This window comes from Salmo trutta, chromosome 33 (genome assembly GCF_901001165.1).
Source record: "Salmo trutta chromosome 33, fSalTru1.1, whole genome shotgun sequence".
Lineage (NCBI taxonomy): Eukaryota > Metazoa > Chordata > Actinopteri > Salmoniformes > Salmonidae > Salmo > Salmo trutta.
This window is the reverse complement of record NC_042989.1, coordinates 42,390,859-42,412,918: the sequence shown is the minus strand read 5'-3', so window position 1 is coordinate 42,412,918 and position 22,060 is coordinate 42,390,859. Positions and strand designations below refer to the sequence as shown.

The 22,060-nt window shown below is 45.4% G+C and overlaps 1 protein-coding gene across 3 annotated transcripts in view; it reads left to right on the top strand.

Moving 5' to 3' along the window:
* The first annotated feature begins 5,450 nt into the window (after positions 1–5,450).
* The window catches only part of LOC115173033 (vam6/Vps39-like protein), a 55,878-nt gene continuing 39,268 nt past the window's right edge, over positions 5,451–22,060 (top strand). For 2 of the 3 annotated variants that reach the window (XM_029731005.1, XM_029731004.1), the window contains exons 1-9: positions 5,453–6,010; positions 6,485–6,550; positions 6,721–6,785; positions 7,131–7,173; positions 7,351–7,445; positions 7,624–7,722; positions 9,704–9,796; positions 10,132–10,315; positions 21,845–21,965. In XM_029731005.1, coding sequence (XP_029586865.1) covers positions 5,938–6,010; positions 6,485–6,550; positions 6,721–6,785; positions 7,131–7,173; positions 7,351–7,445; positions 7,624–7,722; positions 9,704–9,796; positions 10,132–10,315; positions 21,845–21,965 — 839 coding nt within the window. In that variant the 5' untranslated portion in view covers positions 5,453–5,937. Of the gene's footprint in view, positions 6,011–6,484; positions 6,551–6,720; positions 6,786–7,130; positions 7,174–7,350; positions 7,446–7,623; positions 7,723–9,703; positions 9,797–10,131; positions 10,316–21,844; positions 21,966–22,060 lie in introns of all 3 variants that reach the window. The other variant, XM_029731006.1, reaches the window with a different exon arrangement.

The following is a 22,060-nucleotide window of genomic DNA, read 5'->3' as shown; positions in this document are numbered from 1 at the left end:
GTGGACTACTGTTGACCAGGGTAGTGGACTACTGTAGACCAGGACCCATAGGGTAGTGGACTACTGTTGACCAGGGTAGTGGACTACTGTAGACCAGGGTCTATAGGGTAGTGGACTACTGTAGACCAGGGTAGTGGACTACTGTAGACCAGGGTAGTGGACTACTGTTGACCAGGGTAGTGGACTACTGTAGACCAGGGTCTATAGGGTAGTGGACTACTGTAGACCAGGGTCTATAGAGTAGTGGACTACTGTAGACCAGGGTCTATAGAGTAGTGGACTACTGTAGACCAGGGTCTATAGGGTAGTGGACTACTGTAGACCAGGGTAGTGGACTACTGTAGACCAGGGTCTATAGGGTAGTGGACTACTGTAGACCAGGGTAGTGGACTACTGTAGACCAGGGTCTATAGGGTAGTGGACTACTGTAGACCAGGGTAGTGGACTACTGTAGACCAGGGTCTATAGAGTAGTGGACTACTGTAGACCAGGGTAGTGGACTACTGTTGACCAGGGTCTATAGGGTAGTGGACTACTGTAGACCAGGGTAGTGGACTACTGTTGACCAGGGTCTATAGGGTAGTGGACTACTGTAGACCAGGACCCATAGGGTAGTGGACTACTGTAGACCAGGGTCTATAGAGTAGTGGACTACTGTAGACCAGGGTAGTGGACTACTGTAGACCAGGACCCATAGGGTAGTGGACTACTGTAGACCAGGGTCTATAGAGTAGTGGACTACTGTAGACCAGGGTCTATAGGGTAGTGGACTACTGTAGACCAGGGTCTATAGGGTAGTGGACTACTGTAGACCAGGGTCTATAGGGTAGTGGACTACTGTTGACCAGGGTCTATAGGGTAGTGGACTACTGTAGACCAGGGTCTATAGGGTAGTGGACTACTGTAGACCAGGGTAGTGGACTACTGTTGACCAGGGTCTATAGGGTAGTGGACTACTGTTGACCAGGGTCTATAGGGTAGTGGACTACTGTAGACCAGGGTCTATAGGGTAGTGGACTACTGTAGACCAGGGTCTATAGGGTAGTGGACTACTGTAGACCAGGGTCTATAGGGTAGTGGACTACTGTAGACCAGGGTCTATAGGGTAGTGGACTACTGTTGACCAGGGTCTATAGGGTAGTGGACTACTGTAGACCAGGGTCTATAGGGTAGTGGACTACTGTAGACCAGGGTAGTGGACTACTGTTGACCAGGGTCTATAGGGTAGTGGACTACTGTAGACCAGGACCCATAGGGTAGTGGACTACTGTTGACCAGGGTAGTGGACTACTGTAGACCAGGACCCATAGGGTAGTGGACTACTGTTGACCAGGGTAGTGGACTACTGTAGACCAGGGTCTATAGGGTAGTGGACTACTGTAGACCAGGGTAGTGGACTACTGTAGACCAGGGTAGTGGACTACTGTTGACCAGGGTAGTGGACTACTGTAGACCAGGGTCTATAGGGTAGTGGACTACTGTAGACCAGGGTCTATAGAGTAGTGGACTACTGTAGACCAGGGTCTATAGAGTAGTGGACTACTGTAGACCAGGGTCTATAGGGTAGTGGACTACTGTAGACCAGGGTAGTGGACTACTGTAGACCAGGGTCTATAGGGTAGTGGACTACTGTAGACCAGGGTAGTGGACTACTGTAGACCAGGGTCTATAGGGTAGTGGACTACTGTAGACCAGGGTAGTGGACTACTGTAGACCAGGGTCTATAGAGTAGTGGACTACTGTAGACCAGGGTAGTGGACTACTGTTGACCAGGGTCTATAGGGTAGTGGACTACTGTAGACCAGGGTAGTGGACTACTGTTGACCAGGGTCTATAGGGTAGTGGACTACTGTAGACCAGGACCCATAGGGTAGTGGACTACTGTTGACCAGGGTAGTGGACTACTGTTGACCAGGGTCTATAGGGTAGTGGACTACTGTAGACCAGGACCCATAGGGTAGTGGACTACTGTTGACCAGGGTAGTGGACTACTGTAGACCAGGACCCATAGGGTAGTGGACTACTGTTGACCAGGGTAGTGGACTACTGTAGACCAGGGTCTATAGGGTAGTGGACTACTGTAGACCAGGGTAGTGGACTACTGTAGACCAGGGTAGTGGACTACTGTTGACCAGGGTAGTGGACTACTGTAGACCAGGGTCTATAGGGTAGTGGACTACTGTAGACCAGGGTCTATAGAGTAGTGGACTACTGTAGACCAGGGTCTATAGAGTAGTGGACTACTGTAGACCAGGGTCTATAGGGTAGTGGACTACTGTAGACCAGGGTAGTGGACTACTGTAGACCAGGGTCTATAGGGTAGTGGACTACTGTAGACCAGGGTAGTGGACTACTGTAGACCAGGGTCTATAGGGTAGTGGACTACTGTAGACCAGGGTAGTGGACTACTGTAGACCAGGGTCTATAGAGTAGTGGACTACTGTAGACCAGGGTAGTGGACTACTGTTGACCAGGGTCTATAGGGTAGTGGACTACTGTAGACCAGGGTAGTGGACTACTGTTGACCAGGGTAGTGGACTACTGTAGACCAGGGTCTATAGGGTAGTGGACTACTGTAGACCAGGGTCTATAGAGTAGTGGACTACTGTAGACCAGGGTCTATAGGGTAGTGGACTACTGTAGACCAGGGTCTATAGGGTAGTGGACTACTGTAGACCAGGGTCTATAGAGTAGTGGACTACTGTAGACCAGGGTCTATAGAGTAGTGGACTACTGTAGACCAGGGTCTATAGGGTAGTGGACTACTGTAGACCAGGGTCTATAGGGTAGTGGACTACTGTAGACCAGGGTCTATAGGGTAGTGGACTACTGTTGACCAGGGTCTATAGGGTAGTGGACTACTGTAGACCAGGGTAGTGGACTACTGTTGACCAGGGTAGTGGACTACTGTTGACCAGGGTCTATAGGGTAGTGGACTACTGTAGACCAGGGTCTATAGGGTAGTGGACTACTGTAGACCAGGGTCTATAGGGTAGTGGACTACTGTAGACCAGGGTCTATAGGGTAGTGGACTACTGTAGACCAGGGTCTATAGGGTAGTGGACTACTGTTGACCAGGGTCTATAGGGTAGTGGACTACTGTAGACCAGGGTAGTGGACTACTGTTGACCAGGGTAGTGGACTACTGTTGACCAGGGTCTATAGGGTAGTGGACTACTGTAGACCAGGGTCTATAGGGTAGTGGACTACTGTTGACCAGGGTCTATAGGGTAGTGGACTACTGTTGACCAGGGTCTATAGGGTAGTGGACTACTGTAGACCAGGGTCTATAGGGTAGTGGACTACTGTAGACCAGGGTAGTGGACTACTGTTGACCAGGGTAGTGGACTACTGTAGACCAGGGTAGTGGACTACTGTAGACCAGGGTAGTGGACTACTGTTGACCAGGGTAGTGGACTACTGTAGACCAGGGTAGTGGACTACTGTAGACCAGGGTAGTGGACTACTGTTGACCAGGGTAGTGGACTACTGTAGACCAGGGTCTATAGGGTAGTGGACTACTGTAGACCAGGGTCTATAGGGTAGTGGACTACTGTTGACCAGGGTCTATAGGGTAGTGGACTACTGTAGACCAGGGTCTATAGGGTAGTGGACTACTGTAGACCAGGGTCTATAGGGTAGTGGACTACTGTTGACCAGGGTCTATAGGGTAGTGGACTACTGTAGACCAGGGTCTATAGGGTAGTGGACTACTGTAGACCAGGGTAGTGGACTACTGTTGACCAGGGTAGTGGACTACTGTAGACCAGGGTCTATAGGGTAGTGGACTACTGTAGACCAGGGTAGTGGACTACTGTTGACCAGGGTAGTGGACTACTGTAGACCAGGGTCTATAGGGTAGTGGACTACTGTAGACCAGGGTCTATAGGGTAGTGGACTACTGTTGACCAGGGTCTATAGGGTAGTGGATTACTGTTGACCAGGGTCTATAGGGTAGTGGACTACTGTAGACCAGGGTCTATAGGGTAGTGGACTACTGTTGACCAGGGTCTATAGGGTAGTGGACTACTGTAGACCAGGGTCTATAGGGTAGTGGACTACTGTTGACCAGGGTAGTGGACTACTGTTGACCAGGGTCTATAGGGTAGTGGACTACTGTTGACCAGGATCAATAGGGTAGTGGACTACTGTTGACCAGGGTAGTGGACTACTGTTGACCAGGGTCTATAGGGTAGTGGACTACTGTTGACCAGGGTAGTGGACTACTGTTGACCAGGATCAATAAAGTAGTGGACTACTGTTGACCAGGGTAGTGGACTACTGTTGACCAGGGTCTATAGGGTAGTGGACTACTGTTGACCAGGGTCTATAGGGTAGTGGACTACTGTTGACCATGAGTGGGCTGACAGTACTTTACGTATATTATAATTCTGACAATGTTGAAGATTTGCAGTTTAATAAATCTAGGGTCTAAGTCCCAAATGGCACCCTATTTCTTATAGGTCCTGGTCAAAAGTAGTGCACTACATAGGGAGAAGGGTGCAATTTGGGACTCAAACGGCCTAAATCACTTGGCCCAGAGAGGGAGTGAGTCGGTCTGCCCTGTCTGCCACTGCCACCTAGCTATAATAGTATTACCACACACTAGGTACAGTATGTCTGATATTTGCTATGAATGCATTATAATTATATTTTTATTCTATTCTGTATGTACAGTATTCTGCCAATCTATTCTGCCACTGTTTCAACTCTATTCTGCCAATCTATTCTGCATCTCTATTCTGCCACTATATTCTGCCAATATGTTCAATTTATTCTGCCACTATTTCCAATCTATTCTGCCTCTCTATTCTGCCACAGTATTCTGCCACCACCTAAGGTAATTTTAGGTTTAGGACAAGTCATTTATTCAACTGCAATATGTGGCCAGTCTAGGACTAGTCATTTATTTTTGTACACTATATGGTTTTGTATTGTTAGATTGTCATGCATTGCAGCCAAGGTTTCGATTTGTTTTTGTAGCAGGAAATAAAGACAACATTAAGGTGAGTCTGTATTGTAGTTTCTTATTTGTCAGGTTATTGTATGTCTTTTTTGCTGTTTATTCTGCTATTAAAGTGTATTTATATGAATCCCACGTTGTCATAATTATACAAATGAATCCAACATAGTAAATAGTATTCATTTGAGATGAAATTGACCTGCTTGTTGTTCACCCAAGCTTCATTACAATCAATGCATGGTATTCTCTCCTCCACCCGGTGCTTTGTGGATCGGGAATGTGCGTCTTGTTTTTAATTCTTCCCTCGTGAGTGGACTGACTTCAGTCATGTGTCTGTAGCAGACCGGGGCTGACGACGTTCAACCGTGAGAGGAGCCAGTCAGCCAGTCAGTCCGCCAGCCAGCCAGATAGCCAGTCAGCCAGATAGCCAGCCAGCCAGCCAGCCAGCCAGATAGCCAGTCAGCCAGATTGCCAGCCAGATAGATAGATAGATTTATTATTATTTTTTATTATTATTATTATAATTTTTTTTTTTTAGCAAACAGAGCAACTTGCACGAAAATTATTTATCTAGTAATTTCTGATTTTCTTGCCAAAAAAAAAATCAAGTTTATCAAGTGTTTTGTCGGTGAAGACTAGCGATGGGATGATGGCTATGGAATGTAGTTAGCTTGCTAGCTAGCTCGTTAGCATGTGTGTTAACGCTAGTTAGCTGGATAGAGGAATTGGACGTAACTTGCTTGGTTGTAATGGCTTCAACGAATGACAGGAATTATCTTCAAGTCACCAATACGGATTAAATAAACGGGTTTGGTCGGGAGAGGGAGGGGGGATATGACATTTTAGCCGTGCCTTTTAAAACGTTACCCAACGTTAAAGTGTTTTGTTGTCATACTGGTTGGCTAGTAAACATTAGCATAGCTAGCTAAAGCGAAACGACGGTTTCTACCAACCGTTACCAGGAAAACTCCACAATGCATGACGCTTACGAACCGGTACCAATCCTGGAGAAACTGCCTCTTCAGATTGACTGTCTTGCGGCCTGGGGTAAATTGATATTGTTAGCTAACTTTAGCTATCTATCTAGTTATCTATCTAGCTATCTATCTATCTAGCTAACAGCACATTATTGTTTGTTGACATGAACTCTAGCTAGCTTGGCTGGTTTGTTTACCATTTTAACGTTAGCCAGCTGATAACTTTGCCAGCTAACCAATTTATAGTTTGATGAGTTTTGAGGTGACAGACAATTGTAAACAAAGTGTTGGGCAACCCTGTCGATGACAGAGAGATTTATTAGAGACCAAGTTATATTGAATGAATACCATTGTATTATAATGGCTCCCAGTTGATGTCCTCATAGGATGTGTCCCAAATGACACCCTAATTCCTATGTATTTAACAGGAGCCCTATGGGTTCTTATTAAAAGTAGTACACCACATAAGGAAATAGGTGCCATTTGGGACATAACCATGCTGAGGTCCTTCTATTTCCTATTTCTATTTCCTATCACGTCACAGAGGACTGGCTTCTAGTTGGGACCAAACCAGGCCATCTGCTGCTCTACAGAATCAAAAAAGATGCAGGTGAATGAGAGAGAGACCTCTGCTTTCAGCCTCTGTCCTGTGTTTTTGTGTGTGTGTATAGTTGGCTTCGGTGAGCAATAGTTTCCATTGTCATTGTGTTATTACCTCGTCCTGTAGCAGGGTGTCTCAAACAAGGAAACATATCCACTCTCTCTCTATCTTTCTCGTAGGTACCAACAGGTTTGAGGTGACTCTGGAGAAATCCAACAAGAACTTCTCCAAGAAGATCCAGCAGGTAGGCAGATGAAGATGGAGGGGGCTGCGAGGTCTCTCTCTGTCCCCCCTCCAGGCTTTTAAGTCACTGTCCCAATAGGACCCCTTTCAGTGACTGTCTCTCGTAATGTATACACACTTCTCATTCTGTTGATGTGACAGGAATTACATAATTTTTTTTAAAGTACCACAGATTGACACAAATCTAGTAGACACTGTTGTTCCAGATCTGTGATGTGCTACAGCCAACTCCGTTGCTCTCCCTGACTGACAAGGAGTTGGTGACATAACAGACTTGACACTCACTCAGGTTACCATTGTCCCCATCTCAGTTTCACCTGTGGTCTTTTTCTTCTGTTCCTCACAGCTCTTCATTGTCTCACAGTACAAGATCCTCATTAGTCTACTAGGTAAAACATTTTTCCCTCAGCAAAACAAACGGCCATATTGTTCACATGAACATGAGGTTGGTTAATCTCAGTAATCCATAAGTCAAAGGTTGTTTTTAATATTGTCTGTTTTTTGTGTGTGTCTTGTGTGCATGCGTACGTGTGTGTCTGCATGTGTGTTTATCTCTCCCTCTACAGAGAACAACATCCATGTTCATGATCTGTTGACCTTCCAGCAGATTACTGTGGTCTCCAAGGCCAAAGGGGCAACGCTCTTCGCCTGTGACCTGCAGGTAAAATGCAGCTCTGGTGACATAGTTTGTAAATGTCTCGATGTGAACCAGTTCATTGTATTTATCTGTAGCTCTTGTAAAGATATTTCATGTAAAAATCTGTGAAATTGTATCACAAAATTCTTTTTTTTCCCCCTGTGACAATGGACATGTAGTCTTCTTCTGCTTCTTCCTGCAGCTGTCCCCTACAGGAGAGGCCCAGCTGAGGATGTGTGTTGCAGTGAAGAAGAAGCTTCAGCTGTATTACTGGAAGGACAGGGAGTTCTATGAGCTGCAGGTGAGACAGGGAGTTCTATGAGCTACAGGTGAGACAGGGAGTTCTATGAGCTGCAGGTGAGACAGGGAGTTCTATGAGCTACAGGTGAGACAGGGAGTTCTATGAGCTACAGGTGAGACAGGGAGTTCTATGAGCTACAGGTGAGACAGGGAGTTCTATGAGCTACAGGTGAGACAGGGAGTTCTATGAGCTGCAGGTGAGACAGGGAGTTCTATGAGCTACAGGTGAGACAGGGAGTTCTATGAGCTACAGGTGAGACAGGGAGTTCTATGAGCTACAGGTGAGACAGGGAGTTCTATGAGCTGCAGGTGAGACGGGGAGTTCTATGAGCTGCAGGTGAGACGGGGAGTTCTATGAGCTGCAGGTAAGACAGGGACTTTACAGGTGAGAGAGGGAGACAAGATGGCAGGCCTCAGATATCCCGGCGGCATCAACAGCCATGGCCGTTGATGCACCCTTGTGTGGCTGCACCGCCCCCTAAAAATCCCTGCCTTGTGTCCTGGCTGAATATTATAATTCCCTTCTCCTGGCTGCCAATCGCCCTGTTCCGAAGCCGCCACTCACTCACATGGCTGTCTCAGATAGATCAGTTCTTATTAGCCAATGGCCGTCACGTGATCGAGTCCTTCTCAGGCATCTCAGCTCTGAAGTAGGTTACCAGTGAAGACCGACACATCTGGGATGTAATGGCACCCACCCTTTTTATTGAATTCCGACAATATATATACAGTGCATTCGGGAAAGTATTCAGACCCCTTGACTATTTCCACATTTTTTTACGCTACAGTCTTATTCTAAAATTGATTCAATTGTTTTTTTCCTTCATCAATCTACACACAATACCCCATAATGACAAAGCAAAAAGACGTTTTTAGAAATGTTTACAAATTTAAAAACTGAAATATCACATTTACTTAAGTATTCAGACCCTTTACTCAGTACTTTGTTGAAGCACCTTTGGCAGCGATTACAGCCTCGATTCTTCTTGGTGTATGACGCTACAAGCTTGGCACACCTGTATTTGTGGAGTTCATCCCATTCTTCTCTGCAGATCCTCCCAAGCTCTGTCAGGTTGGATGGGGAGCGTCGCTGCACAGTTATTTTCAGGTCTCTCCAGAGATGTTCAATCGGGTTCAAGTCCGGGCTCTGGCTGGGCCACTCAAGGACATTCAGAGACTTGTCGAGAAGCCACTCCTGCGTTGTTATGGCTGTGTGCTTAGGGTCGTTGTCCTGTTGAAAGGTGAACCTTCAGGTGAACCCAGTCTGAGGTCCTGAGCGCTCTGGAGCAGGTTTTCATCAAAATAGCTGTGCATCGACGCTCCCCGTCCAACCTTGCAGCGACGCTCCCCATCCAACCTTGCAGCGACGCTCCCCATCCAACCTTGCCGCGACGCTCCCCATCCAACCTTGCAGCGACGCTCCACATCCAACCTTGCAGCGACGCTCCCCATCCAACCTTGCTGAGCTTGACAGGATCTTTATTTATGGGCATTTACATACACTTATGTTTTTCTTAACAGAATAGCTTGTGTTTTTCAAATCTATTTAATTTGGCTATTTTGGTTAATGGCCTCAGTGCCCTGGCTGATGGCCTCGGTGCCCTGGCAGATGGTGCCCTGGCAGATGGTGCCCTGGCAGATGGTGCCCTGGCAGATGGTGCCCTGGCAGATGGTGCCCTGGCAGATGGTGCCCTGGCAGATGGTGCCCTGGCAGATGGTGCCCTGGCAGATGGCCTCGGTGACCTGGCTGATGGTCTCGGTGACCTTGGTGCCCTGGCAGATTGGGCTCCTCTTGAAGGCCAAATGACCTTACCCATAAAATCACGAAATTCCAGGCCTGCAAGATGGGTGTGTGAGTGGACAGACTCTTACCAGAGAACATGGGAATGATTGAGGAAAAATGCAGACCTCACATTTAGAAGGATTTTGTTAACCAATAAGTATTAACCTGAAGTGTTTTTTTATTTTTATTTGTCTATCAGGGGGACTTTTCTGCTCCAGACATCCCTAAGTCCATGGCCTGGTGTCAGAACTCCATCTGTGTTGGCTTCAAGAGAGACTACTACCTCATCCGGGTCAGTGGGGCACAAAAACAGGAAACGCTGTGTTTTGGATTTCATGTGAACCTGTCGAAAGACATCTTCTAATAGGATATATTATGTATATGAGCTATTATTATGAAGAGGGGCTTTGACCTCTCTGTCAATTACCCTCTTCGTCTGCACTGATTGGAGAAGACTTGACAAGTTAACAATAATATGGTGGAAGCTTATAATTAGGCTGTTTAGCTTTTCACTAGCTTTCACCTGGTCATTTGTTTCAGCTCTGAATCAGGACAGGAACGGAGAGAAAGAGATTGGTAGTGTTATTCCCCTCTTTCTCCCCTGACATCTGTCTCTTTATCCTCCAGATGGATGGTCGTGGCTCCATCAAGGAGCTCTTCCCCACGGGGAAGCAGCTGGAGCCCCTGGTGGTCCCCCTGGCTGATGGGAAGGTGGCGGTGGGCCAGGATGACCTCACGGTGGTGCTCAACGAGGAGGGGGTCTGCACTCAGAAGTGTGCCCTCAACTGGACTGACATCCCCATTGATATGGGTACTAATGTTTTCTTGCTATAATTTCTTTCCCCTGGCTCAGCAGTATGTAGATTAATATCCTGCCTTTCTGGTATTAGATAATGGATATGCTTAAATTACTATACGTCATATTGTTTGTCTATGGACTTGCTACTTCTTTTGTTTCAATTTTTGTGTAGCCTACTTCACACTTACGATGCAATATTACTTTAAACACTAAAACAAACTAATTACTGTTGGCTATGTTTATCGTCGACAGACTTAATGCCACTTCATTTTATATTTGGACTATTCATTGTGTTATGGTTGGAACTTGAAAATGATGGGGCCGTACTTGCGAACATAAGCAGCCATTTTAATTTTAAACTGCAGCCATCACATAAGCAGCCATTTTAATCGCTTAACTTGCATGTGAGAGAATGCTAAATTGTAGCTGGTCCTCCCATCAGATAACATAGCAAACATTAGCCCTATGCTAACCTCACCAGCTGACAGTGATTTATATTCTGAAACCATTTATTAAAATAAAAAATGTAAGTAAGCTCAGCAACAGATATAATCTAAATTATAACCAAATACATTATTGTGACTATTTTTCTAATGAAATGTAAGTTCTTTCCATCTCCAGCAGTCTTTAGGGTTATTGTTTTGGTGTTTTTGTCTCAACCTAGAACAGTTAAACCTGGTTCCTCCACTGAAGTTAAGCCTGGCTGACTCCGCCAGCACTGTCCATTTACTCCCCTTTAACGTGACCACGTCAGGAGAACATTTAAAGACACTACCCAGTCATTCTGTTACAGTCCATTTCTCTACAAATCATACAACCACATACGTTATAACCACATAGCTTAGATGGTTTATAACCACATGGCTCAGATGGTTTATAACCACATGGCTCAGATGGTTTATAACCACATGGCTCAGATGGTTTATAACCACATGGCTCAGATGGTTTATAACCACATGGCTCAGATGGTTTATAACCACATGGCTCAGATGGTTTATAACCACATGGCTCAGATGGTTTATAACCACATGGCTCAGATGGTTTATAACCACATGTCTTAGATGGTTTATAACCACATGGCTCACATGGCTTAGATGGTTTATAACCACATGGCTCAGATGGTTTATAACCACATGGCTCAGATGGCTTATAACCACATGGCTCAGATGGCTTATAACCACATGGCTCAGATGGTTTATAACCACATGGCTCAGATGGTTTATAACCACATGTCTTAGATGGTTTATAACCACATGGCTCAGATGGTTTATAACCACATGGCTCAGATGGTTTATAACCACATGTCTTAGATGGTTTATAACCACATGGCTCAGATGGTTTATAACCACATAGATGACTGCAAGGTGTCATTTCTTACCTAGGACAGTTAACCTATCAAAGAGCTTTAGCCTTTATATCCACCAGCCCCTTTTCTGTCAATTTATTTTTACTTGAGAAAATAACTGTTCCTTGTTCCTCGATTCAAAACGCATGTAATGAAGTGGAGGATTATAATAATGCGTAGCCTTTAAAACGCTGTAGGCCTGCATAAGAATATAGCCAACTAGTGATAGCCTACACTAACATCTCCCCACCAGGAGAGTGCGTAGTCACTTCATGGGTAGGCACCCACCAGCCATTCACCTCCGTGGCCTGGTAGCCAAGGCAACATATGGAATAGGACCAAGGTGGTTAATGGGGTTCATGGTGAATTGAGGGTGTACCATACAAAATGCCATATGCATTAGTAGGTTAGAACATAAGCACACTATCTGATGTGAGTGGATATAGGCTATAGCTATGTTGGACTTCCTATAGAAGTCTACAGAAAAGGTTAATTTGTATTTATTATGGATCCACATTAGTTCCTGTCAAGGCAGCAGCTACTCTTCCTGGGGTTTATTATGGATCCCCATTAGTTCCTGCCAAGGCAGCAGCTACTCTTCCTGGGGTTTATTATGGATCCCCATTAGTTCCTGCCAAGGCAGCAGCTACTCTTCCTGGGGTTTATTATGGATCCCCATTAGTTCCTGCCAAGGCAGCAGCTACTCTTCCTGGGGTTTATTATGGATCCCCATTAGTTCCTGCCAAGGCAGCAGCTACTCTTCCTGGGGTTTATTATGGATCCCCATTAGTTCCTGTCAAGGCAGCAGCTACTCTTCCTGGGGTTTATTATGGATCCCCATTAGTTCTTGCCAAGGCAGCAGCTACTCTTCCTGGAGTCCAGCAAAATGAAGGCAGTTTATACAATTATAAAAACATTACAATACATTCAGACTGCATGCCCTCAGGCCCCTACTCCACAACTGCTACATATATACAGTACTAAATCCATGCTAACGTGTGTCTGTGCCAATGTTTGTGTTGCTTCACAGTCCCCGCTGTCCAATTAGGTGTTTTAAAAAACTTATTTTTAATTTTTTTAAATTTTTTTTTAATCTAATTTTACTACTGGCATGAGTTACTTGATATGGAATAGAGTTCCATGTAGTCATGGCTCTACGTAGTACTGTGTGCCTCCCATAGTCTGAGAGTTAGATGACTTTATTAAATAGAAGTCATTCCACATCAGATACTGAAACAGCCTAGTGTTCCTTCCTTAAGACTGTTGATTTGAGTCCTCCGAGACTCATGATTAAACTACTTTAACAAGAGCTGCAATACTGCCATCTGTAGGATAACAAGAGATTAACAACCTAAAATCCTACTGTTCACATTGTAATGCTCATCCTCCAGTCTTAATATCACATATGTAACAAAGCAGGTGGGGATGGAGGGGAACGGACGGACTCGTGTGACATTTGAATCCAATCTGGGGCGATTACGTGGACTAGGCACTTTACATCTGTTTTGGGGCGGCAGGTAGCCTAGTGGTTAGAGCGTTGGACTAGTAACCAAAAGGTTGCAAGATCTAATCCCTGAGCTGACAAGGTAAAAATCTGTCGTTCTGCCCCTGAACAAGGCAGTTAACCCACTGTTCCTAGGCCATAATTGAAAAGAAGAATTTGTTCTTAACTGACTTTCCTCGTTAAATAAAGGTAAAAAATCAGACCAGTCAGTCAAATACACCTGATAGTTGCTTTGATGATCAGAACGTGCTGTTGGACTGAGGTATGTTAGGGACGCTTCCATGAACAACTGTTGGACTGAGGTACGTTAGGGACGCTTCCGTGAACAACTGTTGGACTGAGGTACGTTAGGGACGCTTCCGTGTGTTGGAACGTGTCCAACTACGTCAATGATTTTAATTGGCTGATGCAGAACTTGTTCCAGGATATAATCACTGTCACCTAGTGAGGCTAGCATAGGGCTAATGTGTACCGTCATCCTGTCATCCAGCAGTTTGGTAGTATTACTCCTGTCATCCATCAGTTTGGTTGTAATACTCCTGTCATCCAGCAGGGCTGTTGACAACAGTTTGGTTGTAATACTCCTGTCATCCAGCAGGGCTGTTGACAACAGTTTGGTTGTAATACTCCTGTCATCCAGCAGGGCTGTTGATATCAGTTTGGTTGTAATACTCCTGTCATCCAGCTGTTGATATCAGTTTGGTTGTAATACTCCTGTCATCCAGCAGGGCTGTTGATATCAGTTTGGTTGTAATACTCCTGTCATCCAGCTGTTGATAACAGTTTGGTTGTAATACTCCTGTCATCCAGCTGGGCTGTTGATAACAGTTTGGTTGTAATACTCCTGTCATCCAGCAGGGCTGTTGATATCAGTTTGGTTGTAATACTCCTGTCATCCAGCAGGGCTGTTGATAACAGTTTGGTTGTAATACTCCTGTCATCCAGCAGGGCTGTTGATATCAGTTTGGTTGTAATACTCCTGTCATCCAGCTGTTGATATCAGTTTGGTTGTAATACTCCTGTCATCCAGCAGGGCTGTTGATAACAGTTTGGTTGTAATACTCCTGTCATCCAGCTGGGCTGTTGATAACAGTTTGGTTGTAATACTCCTGTCATCCAGCAGGGCTGTTGATATCAGTTTGGTTGTAATACTCCTGTCATCCAGCAGGGCTGTTGATAACAGTTTGGTTGTAATACTCCTGCCATCCAGCAGGGCTGTTGATATCAGTTTGGTTGTAATACTCCTGTCATCCAGCTGTTGATATCAGTTTGGTTGTAATACTCCTGTCATCCAGCTGGGCTGTTGATAACAGTTTGGTTGTAATACTCCTGTCATCCAGCAGGGCTGTTGATATCAGTGTGGTTGTAATACTCCTGTCATCCAGCAGGGCTGTTTAACAGTTTGGTTGTAATACTCCTGTCATCCAGCAGGGCTGTTGATATCAGTTTGGTTGTAATACTCCTGTCATCCAGCAGGGCTGTTGATATCAGTTTGGTTGTAATACTCCTGTCATCCAGCAGGGCTGTTGATATCAGTTTGGTTGTAATACTCCTGTCATCCAGCTGTTGATAACAGTTTGGTTGTAATACTCCTGTCATCCAGCTGTTGATAACAGTTTGGTTGTAATACTCCTGTCATCCAGCTGTTGATATCAGTTTGGTTGTAATACTCCTGTCATCCAGCAGGGCTGTTGATATCAGTTTGTTTGTAATACTCCTGTCATCCAGCGGGGGCAGTAAGGTTCCGGTTTAATGTTCCTATCCGGTAGGTGAGATGGGTTCTGAGAGGTTTGTATTTTAGACAGGAACTCCTTGTTAGCTTCTCTCATCCACAACCAATAACTTCCGTCAACAATGTTTTTTTTCTTTTTTCTCTTGTCCTCAGTGTCATTTTTATATCTTACAGTTAATATATAATAAATATTTTCCATTTAGCAGATGCTTTTTTTCCCGACTTAATTAACCGTGCATATTACATATTACATATGGGTTGTCCAGGGAATCGAACCCACTATCCTGCCATTGCAAGCACCATACTGGACAAACTGAGCTACAGAGGACAACACAACCCAACACAGGCTGTGCTGTCAGAGTACAGGCGACCTGGGGGAACATAATGTGGAGCTGTCTTTTTTGCCCTGAGCATGTCCTCTTTTCTAAAGGCCTTTTGAGACAAAGAAGATGCAAATGAAGTCTTTTTTTTGTTTTTAAAGACTCTTTGTCTTCTGTCTGTATCATTGGAATGCAGAAGTAACAGTCTGAAAGAGGAAATGATGGCTCCCAGCTACTGAGGCTTCAATTCAAACAGCAATTTCCTCGTTTACATTGAGCCGACCCATCGTGTGGTTTTGGCAGGAGGCAGGAGAGGAAGAGAATCGGCCAAGCGTTATGTCCGCACATCTCTATATCCACACACACACACTGCCATGCTCATCTCACACACACACACACACACACACACACACACACACACACACACACACACACACACACACACACACACACACACACACACACACACACAGTACAGTCGGATAATTTGTCTGATATTTGCTATTAATGCTTACTCTAACACCTTGGAACTCCCCCTGGGTTCAGTCAGTCTGCCCCCATCCTCCTCCTCAGCTCAGCCCCGTCCCAGACCGTTCTAATATGCCATTCTATGGCTGTAGATAGCTGGCGCCACCAAGATTTCCTCCCTGCCCTGTTAGCCTCCAGGTCTCCAGTCTCTACGCAGCCTAGACACGTTGTCCCGACTTAGACGTGTTGTTGTATGAGCTGGAAAGACTTGAGGAGGCAAATTTTCTGATCCCAAAGTTCTTTGTGAACACTTTTAGTAGGTCTTATTTCTATGTAGATAGTGTCCAAAACACTGAAAAATATATCTGATGATTAATGTTTATGTACATTGGATAGTGCCCTCACTGATTTGTCCCCCACCTTTACAGTACATACAGTTGAAGTCGGAAGTTTACATACACCTTATCTAGACGTCTGGATTGTCATGCCTTTTCATTAAATAGCAGAAAACAAATCATTGAGCCAACATTCATACCGATTTTTATAGACTATGGCGATTATTGTCTATATACACTGAACAAAAATATAAATTGAACAATTTCATAGATTTTACCGAGTTACAGTTCATTTAAGGAAATCTGTCAATAGAAATAAATTCATTAGGCCCTATTCTATGGATTTCACATGACTGGGAGTACAGATATGTATCTGTTAGTCACAGATACCTTTAAAAGAAAGGTAGTGGTGTGGATCAGAAAACCAGTCAGTATCTGGTGTGACCATTTGCCTCATGCAGAGCGACACATCTCCTTCACATAGAGTTGATCAGGCTGTTGATTGTGGCCTGGGGAATATTGTCCCACTCCTCTTCAATGGCTGTGTGAAGTGGCTGGATATTGGCGGGAACTGGAACACGCTGTCGTACACGTCGATCCAGAGCATCCCACACATGCTCAATGGGTGACATGTCTGAATATACAGGTCATGGAAGAACTGGGACATTTTCAGCTTTCAGGAATTGTGTACAGATCCTTGTGACATGGTATTCACACCCCTTGACTTTTTTCACATTTTGTTGTTAAAATCTGAATTTAAAATGGATTAAATTGAGGCTTACACACAATACCCCATAATGTTAAAGTGGAATTTTGTATAATTTTAGGTAATGTTCTAAATGTATAAATTAAACATCTTTAGTCAGGAAGGGAACAAACAGCTCAGGGATTTCACCACGAGGTCAATGGTGACTTTAAAACAGTTACAGATTTTAATGGCTGTGAATGTTCCTGAGTGGTCTAGTTACAGTTTTGACTTGAATCGGCTTAAATCTATGGCAAGACTTGAAAATGGCTTTCTAGCAATGATCAACAATCGACTTGACAGAACTTTAGAGGATTTTTGTGTAGATCGTTGACACATTTAAATTAAAAAAAAAAAAATCCATTTTAATTTCACTTTGTAACACAACAAAATGGAGTAAAGGTCAAGTGGTGTCAATACTCTCTGAAGGGACTGTAGATCATAGCATTACACTCTTTTTGTTTATAAAGCCCTCCTGCATAAACTTCAGCCTTAATGGGATACTAGACCTTTTTGCTAACTCTGCAGACCCTTTCCATCTACACTGAGGTATATCTGCCATTCGTTTTAGTGTTGAATGATCTACGATGCACTTTAAAATTTGGAGGAACTGCTGCCTTTTAGGGCATTTCAGACGGTTGTTAGGGGTGACCTTTTTACTGAAGAATGTGCCTGTTTTTTTATGATTGTTTTGCTTTTCGTGTATTGTTGTGTATAATCACAGGTTTTTTTAATAGTAGTTTAATGTGTTTTATTGTATGTTGATCAAGACTGGATTAATGCAAGGGCTCACCAGGGTTGAAAAATGTATACAGTGAATACAGTACATTCAGGAAGTATTCAGACCCCTTGACTTTTTCCACATTTTGTTACGTTACTACTGCCTTATTCTAAAATGGATTAAAAAATAATTCTCATACTATATTCCCTAATGACAAAGCAAATATATATATATATATATATTTTTTTTTTTACATAAGTATTCAAGCCCTTTACTCAGTACTTTGTTGAAGCACCTTTGACAGCGATTACAGCCTCAGGTCTTCTTGGGTATGAAGCTACAAGCTTGGCACATCTGTATTTGGGAAGTTTCTTCCATTCTTCTCTGCAGATCCTCTCAAGCTCTGTCAGGTTGGATGGGGAGCGTCGCTGCACAGCTATTTTCAGGTCTCTTCAGAGATGTTCAATCGGGTTCAAGTCCGAACTCTGGCTGGGCCACTCAAGGACATTCAGACACTTGTCCCAACGCCACTCCTGCGTTGTCTTGTCTGTGTGCTTAGGGTCATTGTCCTGTTGGAAGGGGAACCTTCACCCCAGTCTGAGGTCCTGAGCGCTCTGGAGCAGGTTTTCATCAAGGATCTCGCTGTACTTTGCTTTGTTCATCTTTCCCTCGATCCTGACTAGTCTCCCAGTCCCTGCCGCTGAAAAACATTCCCACAGCATGATGCTGCCACCACCATGCTTCACCGTAGGGATGGTGCCAATTTTCCGCCAGACGTGACGCTTGGCATTCAGGCCAAAGAGTTCAATCTTGGTTTCATCAGAACAGAGAATCTTGTTTCTCATGGTCAGAGTCCTTTAGGTGCCTTTTGGCAAACTCCAAGAGGGCTGTCATGTGCCTTTTACTGAGGAGTGGCTTCCGTCTGGCCACTCTACCATAAAGGCCTGATTGGTTGAGTGCTGCAGAGTTGGTTGTCCTTCTGGAAGGTTCTCCTATCTCCACAGAGGAACTCTGGAGCTCTGTCAGAGTGACCATCGGGTTCTTGGTTACCTCCCTGATCAAGGCTCTTCTCCCCCAATTGCTCACTTTGGCCGGGCGGCCAGCTCTAGGAAGAGTCTTGGTGGTTCCAAACTTCTCCATTTAAGAATGATGGAGGCCACTGTGTTCTTGGGGACCTTCAATGCTGCAGACATTTATTGGTACCCTTCCCCAGATCTGTGCCTCGACATAATCCTGTCTCGGAGCTCTACGGACAATTCCTTCGACCTCATGGATTGGTTTTTGCTCTGACATGCACTGTCAACTGTAGGACCTTATATAGACAGGTGTGTGCCTTTCCAAATCAATTGAATTTACCACTGGTGGACTCCAATCAAACTGTAGAAACATCTCAAGGATGATCAATGGAAACAGGATGCACCTGAGCTCAATTTAGAGTCTCATAGCAAAGGGTCTGAATACTTATGTAAATAAGGTATTTCAGTTTTTTTGTATTAGTTACAATTTTGACAAACATTTAAAAAAAAAAAACGATTTTCGCTTTGTCATTATGTGGTATTGTGTGTAGATTGATGACAAATGTTTTATTGAGTTCATTTTTGAATGTAATGTAACAAAATGTGGAAGAAGTGAACGATCTGAATAACTTCTGAATGATGTATCTGTTCTGTCAAATGTATGTTTTTAACCGACGTTATCGTGTGTGTAGAAAAATGATTATTTTTCTTATTTTTCTCGTAACAATACAGACATTTTAAAAGTAAATTCATGGAATTAAGAAATATATAAATAGTAGGACGAGCAATGTCGGAGTGGCATTGACTAAAATACAGTATATACATATGAGTAAAGCAGTATGTAAACATTATTAAAGTGACCAGTGATTCCATGTCTATGGGGCAGAAGCCTCTAAGGTGCAGGGTTGAGTAACTGGGTGGTAGCCGGCTAGTGATGGCTGTTTAACAGTCTGATGGCCTTGAGATAGAAGCTGTTTTTCAGTCTCTCGGTCCCAGCTTTGATGCACCTGTGCTGACCTCACCTTCTAGATGATAGCGGGGTGAACAGGCAGTGGCTCGGGTGGTTGTTGTCCTTGATGATCTTTTTGGCCTTCCTGTGACATCGGGTGGTGTAGTTGTCCTGGAGGGCAGGTAGTTTGCCCCCGGTGATGTGTTGGGCAGAACGCACCACCCTCTGGAGAGCCCTGTGGTTTCGGGCGGTGCAGTTGCCGTACCAGGCTGTGATACAGCCTGACCGGATGTTCTCAATTGTGCATCTAAAAAGTTTGTGAGGGTCTAAGGGGCCAAGACGTATTTCTTCAGCTTCCTGAGGTTGAAGAGGCGCTGTTGCGCCTTCTTTACCACACTGTCTGTGTGGGTGGACCATTTTCAGATCGTAAGACATTTAAGGTCATATGGTAATTTGGTAGAAAGCCAATTTGACATTTGCTCAGGACATTGTTTTCACTGGGGAAATGTAGAAGTCTGCTGTTTATGATAATGCAGAGGATTTTCCCAAGATTGCTGTTGACTCATATCCCACGGTAGTTTTTAGGGTCAAATTTGTCTCCGCTTTTGTGGATTGGGGTTATCAATCCTTGGTTCCAAATATTGGGGAAGATGCCAGAGATGAGAAGGATGTTTTAGTTTAGCCAAATGGAATTTGTGGTCTGTATATTTTAGCATTTCATTGAGGATACCTTCAACACCACAGGCCTTTTTGGGTTGTAGGGTTTGTATTTTGTCTTGTAGTTCATTCAATGTAATTGGAGAATCTAGTGGGTTCTGGTAGTCTTTAATAGTTGATTCTAAGATTTGTAATTGATCGTGTATATGTTTTTGCTGTTTTGTTCTTTGTTATAGGGCCAATAAGATTGGGGAAGTGGTTTACCCATACATCTCCGTTTTGAATAGATAACTGTTTGTTGTTGTTTGTTTAGTACGATCCAATTTCCCCAGAAGGGGTTCGATTCTATGGATTCTTCAATTAGATTCTTCTGTCTCTCTGTCTAACACCAGCCCCCCTACGTTCTGTCTCTCTCTGGTTCTGGGCCAGTGTCTCTCTCTGGTTCTGGGCCAGTGTGTCTCTCTCTCTGGTTTTGGGCCGTGCCAGTGTGTCTCTCTGGTTCTGGGCCAGTGTGTCTCTCTCTGGTTTTGGGCCGTGCCAGTGTCTCTCTCTGGTTCTGGGCCGGGCCAGTGTGTTTCTCTGGTTCTGGGCCGGGCCAGTGTGTTTCTCTGGTTCTGGGCCAGTGTGTCTCTCTCTGGTTCTGGGCCAGTGTGTCTCTCTCTGGTTCTGGGCCAGTGTGTCTCTCTCTGGTTCTGGGCCAGTGTGTCTCTCTCTGATTCTGGGCCAGTGTGTCTCTCTCTGGTTCTGGGCCAGTGTGTCTCTCTCTGGTTCTGGGCCGTGCCAGTGTGTCTCTCTCTGGTTCTGGGCCGTGCCAGTGTGTCTCTCTCTGGTTCTGGGCCGTGCCAGTGTGTCTCTCTCTGGTTCTGGGCCGTGCCAGTGTGTCTCTCTCTGGTTCTGGGCCGGGCCAGTCTGTCTCTCTCTGGTTCTGAGCCGGGCCAGTGTTTCTCTCTCTGGTTCTGGGCCGGGCCAGTGTGTCTTTCTCTGGTTCTGGGCCGGGCCAGTGTGTCTCTCTCTGGTTCTGGGCCAGGCCAGTGTGTCTCTCTCTGGTTCTGGGCCAGGCCAGTGTGTCTCTCTCTGGTTCTGGGCCGGGCCAGTGTGTCTCTCTGGTTCTGGGCCGGGCCAGTGTGTCTCTCTCTGGTTCTGGGCCGGGCCAGTGTGTCTCTCTCTGGTTCTGGGCCGGGCCAGTGAGTCTCTCTCTGGTTCTGGGCCGGGCCAGTGTGTCTCTCTCTGGTTCTGGGCCGGGCCAGTGTGTCTCTCTCTGGTTCTGGGCCGGGCCAGTGTGTCTCTCTCTGGTTCTGGGCCGGGCCAGTGTGTCTCTCTCTGGTTCTGGGCCGGGCCAGTGTGTCTCTCTCTCTCTCTGGTTCTGGGCCGGGCCAGTGTGTCTCTCTCTGGTTCTGGGCCAGGCCAGTGTGTCTCTCTCTGGTTCTGGGCCGGGCCAGTGTGTCTCTCTCTGGTTCTGGGCCGTGCCAGTGTGTCTCTCTGGTTCTGGGCCGGGCCAGTGTGTCTCTCTGTCTCTGGTTCTGGGCCGGGCCAGTGTGTCTCTCTCTGGTTCTGGGCCGGGCCAGTGTGTCTCTCTCTCTCTGGTTCTGGGCCGGGCCAGTGTGTCTCTCTCTCTCTGGTTCTGGGCCAGGCCAGTGTGTCTCTCTCTCTCTGGTTCTGGGCCGGGCCAGTGTGTGTTTTTAATCAGTCTGCCACAAGCTGTAGTAGTGATGTAATGCTGCTGAGGTTTCTGTGTGTTTCTCTCCTCAGAACACCAGCCCCCATACATCATAGCTGTCCTGCCTCGCTATGTGGAGATCAGGACCTTTGAACCCAGACTGCTGGTCCAGAGTGTGGAGCTACAGAGACCACGATTCATCACCTCAGCTGGGTGAGAGGATATTTATTGTCCGGATGCGTACCTTTTTGTTTTCTGAAGGAGGGAAATGAGATGAATGTATAGGAATCCAACCAACTGTACTGGAA